Consider the following 8,925-nt stretch of genomic DNA (forward strand, 5'->3'; position numbering starts at 1 on the left):
GACGGTCAGATCAGCACCTTTGACGATTAGACCACTAGACTTTTCAACTGAAGAAAACATCATGCTCAAGCTTTAGGAGTCAGACCGCCCACTTTGATAGTGAGGCCGCCCATGGATCCAGTGACCTTCTACCTTTGTGCACGTGTGGTGGTTAGATTGGTCACCTTGGTGGTCAGACTGCCCATTGGTCTAGAGATCCTTTGCCCTTCTATATATGAGCACTGTTTGATAGAGCTTCAGCTTTTAGCTTCATATTGGATTTTAATATTGTAGACTAAAATAAAATAATTTAAGTATATGTTTTTAATCTAAAATAGGAACATGATGGCTCAACACAATATCCTCAATGTACTCACAACTACAGCTTTACGAATTTAAAACTGGAGCTCTGCCAAACGTGTCCTATATTGTAGTCAAACCGCCAAGCGCTAACAACTTAAGTTTTTTCTAAAGACAGACTTTTTACTCTCTTAAACTAATGTTTCATCTAGAATGCAATGCAAGTTTGAAAAAGTCAACTTAAGAATCATGGACATTCTTTCACTCTCTCAAATAAAAATACAGGAGAAGTCAACTTAAGAAGCATGGAGTTTTTTTTTCACTCTCCTAAATAAATACACGGGGAGTCAACTAAAGAAGTACGGAAACTTTGTCAGGGCATAATCCTATTTCGAGCTGCATACATTTATTTAACCTCATTTCACAAAAGTATTGAAAAAGTCAACTTATTAAGCTTGGTTTTTATTTTTATTTTTATTTTCTTTTGTCAATGCATTGTCCAGCGCCGAAAGGGTTTTCTTCCCCCTTTTCCCCAACGCCGTATGCAATCAACCCAATTCTTCTTCTTCTTTTCTTTTCTGTCCGCTCCTCCGAGGCCCCCCTGCCTCTCCTGCATCCACCGTCTCGTCTCAAATCAAACCACCTCTCGCTCGGATCCTCCCTTCCGTCCTCCCCCAATCCGTCCTCAACCCTACCTCTCGGCGGCGACGGCGGCGGGGGCATGAGGCGGTGACCGTGCACGCGGCCTCATCTGTCTGCGCGCGGGCGGCGAGCATTGCGGCCGGAGGCGATCGCGAGGGGGGCGCGGAGCATGGCGTCCGCAGCGTCGGGCGGCGGGGCGGGCGGTCTGAAGACCCACTTCAAGACCCCCGAGGGGCGGCACAAGCTGCAGTACGAGAAGACGCACTCCCCCGCCGTGGTGCACTACAGCCACGGCGGAAAGACCGTCTCCCAGGTATCGGCGCCGTGGGGTTTCCGGTTGGGGTAGTAGCGAGGGGGGATGACGCGCCGGCTGGGGATCTCGATGGGTCATTGTGTGCTGGATGGGGAATTGGGATGGGTGTTGACTGGTTTGGGTGGGTCATTGTAGATGTGCTGGGATTTGGATTGGTTACGCGCAGGCTATTCTCTGTAGTCTGCTGATGTTTTAGTGTCTGTGATGTTTCATGTTTGGATGGTACTTGCGTACATTACGAGCCATTCTGGAAACCTTCAATATTAATGGCATACGGGGTTCTGTTTGGGAATTCCAATAGTGTAGATAAAATATTTGGTTAACTGCTTGCAGAGCTTTGTGATGACCGGTTTTATCATGTTAAGTTTATTATACTTCCTTTATGCAAAATTAAGATCGACGATTGGTTGTGATGGTGGCAGATGACGGTGGCATATTTGAAGGAGAAGCCGGCCGGTCAGGGCTCCACGCCTTCAACACCAAGTGCCGGCAGTGGGATGCGATCTGCAGCTGCAAGGCTGTTAGGTACTGGGAATGGGAGCCGGGCGCTTAGCTTTGGGAACAATGGTGCCAGCAGGGCTGTCTCAGGAAGCAGCCGCATGGGTGGAGGCATTGGCGCATCAACCAGTGCAAGTGAATCACAAGGCATGGTGAATTATGATGGCAAAGGCACATACATCATATTCAATACTGCTGATACGCTCTTCGTCAGCGATCTCAACTCACATGACAAGGTATTTCCTTTTTCTCTTGCTGAATGCATTGCTATTGCTAAGTTACTTACAAGTTTGTCATTGTGTGGTTCTCTGATCAACTTATTAATTTTATCAGGATCCAATAAAGTCCGTCCACTTCAGCAGCTCGAACCCGCTTTGCCATGCATTTGACTCGGAAGCCAAGGATGGGCATGACCTGCTCGTTGGCGTGTTTTCAGGAGATGGTCTGTTGAATGCTTCTTATTTGGAATACTTTGGCCCTACAAGTTATAACTGGCTGAATTAAGTAGATATAATGTATTTTTGTTCATTGCGCAGTCTATTCAATGTCATTGAGGCAGCAGTTGCAAGATCCTGGAAAGAAGCCCGTTGCATATCAGCATTTCATTAATAAAGACAAAGACAAAGATAAAGATACAACTGCAGGTGGCGCCACCAGCAGGCATGCTTTTCATTTTGACTATTTACTTGAAATATGGAGGTGTCAAATTTGACTATAATGATCTCGGCAAATTTGTCTCGGCATTACCTCTCGAGTATTCCAAATTGCTTGATTTTTTTTCTTGATATGATAATTGTCCTCCAAGTTATACTAGTTGGTGAAAACTTAATCCGGGTAACATCGATATAATATACTCTCTCCTGTCATAAATACTTGTCGTTTTTGACTTTTCATGGTCTTCGATGTGTAACTTTGACCATTATTTTTTATTAGAATATAGTTATAATATCTAATAAAAATATAATATTATGAAAGTATTTTTCAAGACAAATCTATGCATATGATTTTTATGTTTCCAAACTAAGTATTTTGGAAGCTATTGACGGTCAAAGTTTTAAAAGTTTGACCGGATCTCAGTCAAAACAAAAAGTATTTATGATCGGAGAGAGTATATGATGAGGTATGACTGACATGCAATACACTTTAATCCAATACAATTTGAAGAAATACTGGGAAAGTAATGATGGCCTCTATGTACAGAAGATACTAATGTCTTTTCTCAACTTATAACTCACAAGTAACCACATGAACGAAGACAGACATAAACATGCTAGCAGCGTGTGACAAGTTCACGGTATTTTTGTCTAGTTCCATACCATCACAAGATGATACCAGCACATTGTCAGATCCTAACTTGATAAAAATTTCAACCTGGCCAATCAATGTTGTAGAAAAATATATGACATAATTCAGAAAGGCGTTTTTTAAACCAGTGGCGATGATTCACTTCTATGCGTAAGGGTGCTGTGGTGGTATGATACTTGGCCGGGCATGCTGCCATCGCATGTAAAATCTTTGTTTTTTTCTTGTGAAATCTTATCCCAGAAAGCTACAAAATTGATTGCTGAACCGTCCATTGTCATAGAACATGACCTATAGAAGTGGAATGCCGAGCATGTGTGCATACAGTGCAATGTGTCAGTAGCCTCAGCTTACTGGTTATGATTTTCCCTTCCGCTAAAGTGAAAAACAGCAAGCCATCACATTCGGTCATAATCTTGTTTCATGGCACTATGATTGGTTTGAACCAGTCATTTTTGTTTGTGCTATCTTTAGTTGTAAGATACTGTGGCTATTATTACTTTATTAGTGGATAAGGAAAAAATATTTGCAACTCTATTTAGCCAGCTCATTTTTATGAAACCTCAATGAGTAACAGCGGCTGTTTTTCCTTGACATCTATGTAAATACTACTAATATGCCTGTAAGTGGCCTTCACATTGCGTGAATTTTCACGCTGCTTGCTTCCAATTGGCAAGGGAAAGCTGCGTCTCAGGATATCCCTATTCCTTTCATCGATTTTGGCAATGTTCCAAAAGTTGCTAAGCACTAGGTGGGTGGCAGGACGGCACCTAATCGCCGATTAGTCACTAGCAGGAGGGTGGCACTTACCGCCTAGGCACTGCCTAGATGGGTTATGCAGCCACCTTTTGAAACAGTGATAGGGATGTCCTTTCACACTACCATGAGGGATTGGGGGTTCCAACTGTTGATCCTATTCGCGTCAACCCTGGATTTGCTGACAAGCTTTTAGAACATCAGGTTACCACCCTATGGTTCAGTAAGTAGTCTTGATGTTTTGTCATTTCTCTGGATAGCTATTTTTTTTTTATTGCACGAAGAGCTGAAGCTGCAAAGTGTTAGTCCTTCCTTGCCTAGTTAAGATCTAAAGTGACGCATTTTAGTTAGCATGCATGTTTATGGCCTGCTTAATGTGAAACATCTATGGAAACTGAACTCCTGAAGGATAATGTCAAATAGGTTAATGTGCTGGGCCTTCTGGATACCGGGATACTTCATTGGGTTTTTGTAAATAAGCCTTTTTTTAAGAGAATTTGATTGAACTCATTTCCTTAGCTTTGAGGTTGTGCAGCTTAGAACATAAGATTTACTATTCCTGTGGTGTCTATGGATGCATATCTTTTTACACCTTTTCTTCTTCTTTTGAGATGATATCTTTGCACAGTTACTAAATTATAATTTATTTTTTGATTTTCGGATTCCAATCTATTGCAGCCGGTGCACTTGTGTTGCATGGGTGCCAGAGCGTGACGGCATTTTTGTTGTTAGCCACGCTGATGGAAATTTGTATGTGTATGACAAAGTGAGTCCTCATTGCTCATATAAATTTATCATGAAGATACTCATACTATATTAAGCTGAGTTCGAGCTGATAAATTTCCTTTTATACTCTCAGTCCAAGGATGGAAACACTGATTGGACATTTCCAACTGTGAAGGATCAAAGTCAGCTGATGATTTCACATGCAAAGTCGAGTAAGGTATCTTAAGCCACATGATATATTTTACTGAAAAATTGCTTGGCTTATGTTGGATGTTTCAATATGTGGTATTAGTAAAATGTTTGTTCTAGGATTTTATTAATCAAAGAACTAGTGCCTGGACACTCGTTTCATCGGACACTCCATATGGATTCCAGGCAATTATACCCTGCAAGCATAATGTGAATTGCTTGCATGTTAAGCCTAACATAGTTTACCCTTCTCCATTTCCAAGTTTACAAAGGAAAGCATGTTCTCCACTAGAAGACATCTCTGCTACGAACTATGGATAACCAATGTTTATTCTAATATTATGTATCTTGGGACTCCAGTTATAGCAGATTGCCAAACTACTCTAGAAGAGGGCGTAACCAGTGCCAAACTATTTTGACACAAGTGCACGACCCGTATGTGCTGGTGTGGCTTCTTTCTTGCCTCTTGGTAGTTGACAATAGAGCAGAAACTGTGTGTCTGCTTGTGTTGCCTTTATCTGTCACTGGTTTTTACTTCTATGACATCATCATATGCCAACTGCCATGTAATAGTTCCACTGTTCCATCAGTTCATTCTGGAACCAGTACAATGAACCGGGAAAACAGTTCTCGTTGTTGATTTATTACAATAGTGCAAATTATTAATTCAAGGAATGCTTATAAAAATGCCTTGAAGATGATGAGTTTTGAAACTGTATCTGCTTTGATTGATTATGGGATTATAATAACACTGCAGGGCAATCCAGTTGCAAGATGGCACATCTGTCAAGGTGCAATCAATGCCATATCGTTTTCCCCGGATGGAGCTTACTTGGCAACTGTTGGGCGAGATGGTAATTTTCTGTCTAAGAATGAGAATTGACAGTTCTACCTACTAAAGCTTTATATGCTGGAGAAGTTGTATATTGAACTAAAATTATTCAATCATATGCAGGTTATTTAAGAGTATTTGACTTTGCGAAAGAACAGCTAATCTTTGGTGGAAAAAGTTACTATGGTGCACTGTTGTGTTGCTCTTGGAGGTAAGCTGCCAATGGCATGTTTTGCTTCTGGCATATGGGCTATGGCACCTATTTTATCACACCTATTTCCAGAATTTGAACATTTGCCATGTCCAACTACATTTGTAAAAAAAAAGAACCTTATGGTTCCATTATATTTCTGCACAATTGCATCAATTCTGCTAGTATCCACTTTCTTTTGATATTGTTTATGGGTTTAATCCCTGTAGTCCTATTGATTAATCTGTGAATCAAACAAACCCATTTCAATATAGTAAATGACCTCTTTCACCTTGTGAAACTTTATGGTTTTAAGGTTTATGTCAAAACTCTTACTCTTAGCTAATTTTAATATATATGGAATAGCGGAAGCATAGTGCATGGCAAAGTGATTTTGTAATGAATTGAGTATATCAGATTAGCAGCAAGACAGTAGCTACAGGACCACAACTGCTGTTGCAGCTGATCTGCAATGGCCATGGCCCGTGCCTGTCAATCTATGGCTTGTGCTGCTTGGCTGTGACCCCAGCTCTTGAAATGTTATGCAATCAACCATTAAAGAACTTGTCGTTCATTTATACATTACTCCAGTGTTCCAATAAGTGGCCCAAGCTACTGCCTAGGCGCTCCAAGGTGCCCGACTGCTGCAGTTGGGGCATGGGAGGAGATCTAGATGGTTAGCCCTAAACGGTCAGATGAGGGCTACACGGTCAAATGCAAACCTCAGCGCGGCAGACATGGAGGTGGGCTGGCAGCCGCCAAATCTACCTCCTCCCTGTCCACCCCACCATTTCCAGGCCGAATCTCATGGTGGGAGGCTTTGGTGTGTGGTCGAGTGTAGGGGGAAGGGGCTGTGGGGTGGGTTAGGAGGCATGGAGATGGGATGGGATCGAGGGGGAGGATGGAGTGGTGCCTGGGTTCTGGGTGCAGAATACAGTTACTTTTTATGTTTGGGCCATTCGAGCAGTAGGCTACTGCACCAGTTTCTTAATCTGTAGGAGAAATTCCTTGTATATCACTGATTTTTTTTTTCAAAATTCTCGTTGTGTCATTAACAAGGTGGGTCCGGACCCACATGTCAATGGCAATGTATAGTATACAAGGGATAGGGCAAATATTTAATAGCATGTAAGGAATTATTATAAAAAACTATAGGCTCTAGCAGCCCTCATGCCTCTTGGCCTGATATCACTTGTCACTTCTCTATTTTAAGGATCAAAAGCAAATTTGACCAGTTCTGTGTAATATTCAATGTAGTCATAACATAGCTTAGTGCGGAATGTAGAATTTTCCTACACAGCATGGTTATGCGATTTGACAACATTTGCTATATATCCTATAACAACATGCTCATTTGTTCAGCGAGTTACATACTCAGACCTGTCCTGCTGTGATCTAAGATTTCTGGTGGATGGACTTATTTATGAATATAACCATTGCATCTTCAATTTTTGCCTTGCGTGCATTTTTTCTTTTGCCAAATAAATCCTGGAAGATGTTAATTAATTTGATTATGTTGTCCTTTACAGTGCGGATGGCAAATATTTGTTATCAGGTGGTGAAGATGATCTTGTGCAAGTATGGAGCATGGATTACAGAAAGATAGTTGCGTGGGGCGAGGGGCATAATTCATGGGTGATATTATCATTACAGTTATCTTTGTTTAGCATCATATTGACGTTTTTTTTGTTAAAACATGCATTTTGAGGCAGATCACTTTACTGGCTTGCAGGTTAGTGCAGTTGCTTTTGATCCGTATTGGTCCCCACCAAATTCTGATGAAACAGGAGAAAATGTCATGTATCGCTTTGGTTCTGTTGGTCAGGTACCAAGGAGTTTATATATGATATAAATATTTGTTAATCTGGAGTAATAATGAGGTTCTTGTGGGTTATACTATACTTGATTTTCTTTCATGAAGTTCTGATTTCTGAAGATTCTAAAAGCTACTGATTTTTTAAATTCTTATTGGTTGCTCGCTACGGCAGCAACAGGAGTGCCTCTGCAGTCCATTGCTTTTGTCCTTGAGTCCATGATTCATAGGTCTCAGTCTCACTAGCTTTTAACGATTTGTTACAGTGTGTGCCACTAAGAGCATGCTTATGCTGTTCCTTTTGTCCTCTACTGTTCATTCCTACTTTATGTCTGTGTGTTGATGTTGGGTGTCATACTTTTTCTTGGCCAAGTAATTTTTGGTATATCTTGAATTCTTGATATTTTGTGATTATTTCTTGTAGGATGTGTTTCCTGCACGTGATGTATGCTTTGCCTACCATTTGGCACTGCTTGTCCTACATGTTTAATGCTGGCAATAATACGTTTTCACTTTGCATGCTTTTAGGACACCCAACTGCTTCTCTGGGATCTGGCATTGGACGAGATTGCTGTCCCTCTGCGCCATCCTTCTGGTGGCTCACCTACATTCAGCAGTGGAAGCCCTTCTACACACTGGGATAATGCATGCACTCCAACAGGTGTTCTTCAGCCTTCTCCACGGATGCGAGACGTACCAAAGCTCTCACCCCTTATTGCACACCGGGTACATGTAGATCCCCTCTCTGGCCTGGAATTCACCAGTGAATCAATCCTCACCATATGCCGTGAGGGGCTAATCAAAATCTGGGCCAGACCCAGCAATAGTGAGAACCAGCAGCCGGATTCTTCCGAGAAGGTCGTAGGCAGCACTTCGAAGGATAAGATGATAACATCGTCAAACAAAGCAGGCTCCTCCAGCTCCAGCTTCAAGCAACCATCATCGGTTGTTTTCACATGATTGAAGGCTTTGCTAGCATTTTTATCATGCTCGCATCTTTTGTCACTAAGGTGGGGATTAATGGAGCGGGAGTAGCTTGGGAGGCTGCCAGCAAAGGAGGCCTTTTTTTTTTCCTGCTTTGTCGAGGGTTACAGAAGTGTCATTATTGCCATCTATGTGGCGAAAGAAAATAACGGAACTTGCTCCTGTACATATACAGATATTGTCGTAAGATGAATATTACCAGCTTGCTGGTTATGTTTGATATTATTTGATTGTTCTTTTGTAACATTTCGGTAGACTAGAGTGTGTTCCCATTTTTTTGTGTAGTCATGTTGCTCTTAAGGCTGCAGATCATGGTGCTCAATGGATTCCATTGGCCTGATGATAATTTTTCCTCCCTAAAAACAATCTTTGGTTTTCCATAGGGAACATTGTAAACTGCT

General features: G+C 41.6%; 1 protein-coding gene across 1 annotated transcript; it reads left to right on the forward strand.

Annotated features, from left to right (window-relative positions):
- Positions 1-821: 821 nt before the first annotated feature.
- Positions 822-8,749, forward strand: LOC133886799 (uncharacterized). Its single transcript, XM_062326639.1, has 11 exons — positions 822-1,234; positions 1,657-1,968; positions 2,066-2,174; positions 2,269-2,392; positions 4,469-4,556; positions 4,650-4,733; positions 5,463-5,559; positions 5,661-5,748; positions 7,257-7,362; positions 7,460-7,552; positions 8,069-8,749. Exons 1-11 carry the CDS (start codon positions 1,091-1,093, stop codon positions 8,498-8,500), a joined length of 1,677 nt encoding a protein of 558 aa, XP_062182623.1. The 5' UTR covers positions 822-1,090; the 3' UTR covers positions 8,501-8,749.
- Positions 8,750-8,925: the final 176 nt, after the last annotated feature.

Source organism: Phragmites australis, chromosome 12, assembly GCF_958298935.1.
Source record: "Phragmites australis chromosome 12, lpPhrAust1.1, whole genome shotgun sequence".
Lineage (NCBI taxonomy): Eukaryota > Viridiplantae > Streptophyta > Magnoliopsida > Poales > Poaceae > Phragmites > Phragmites australis.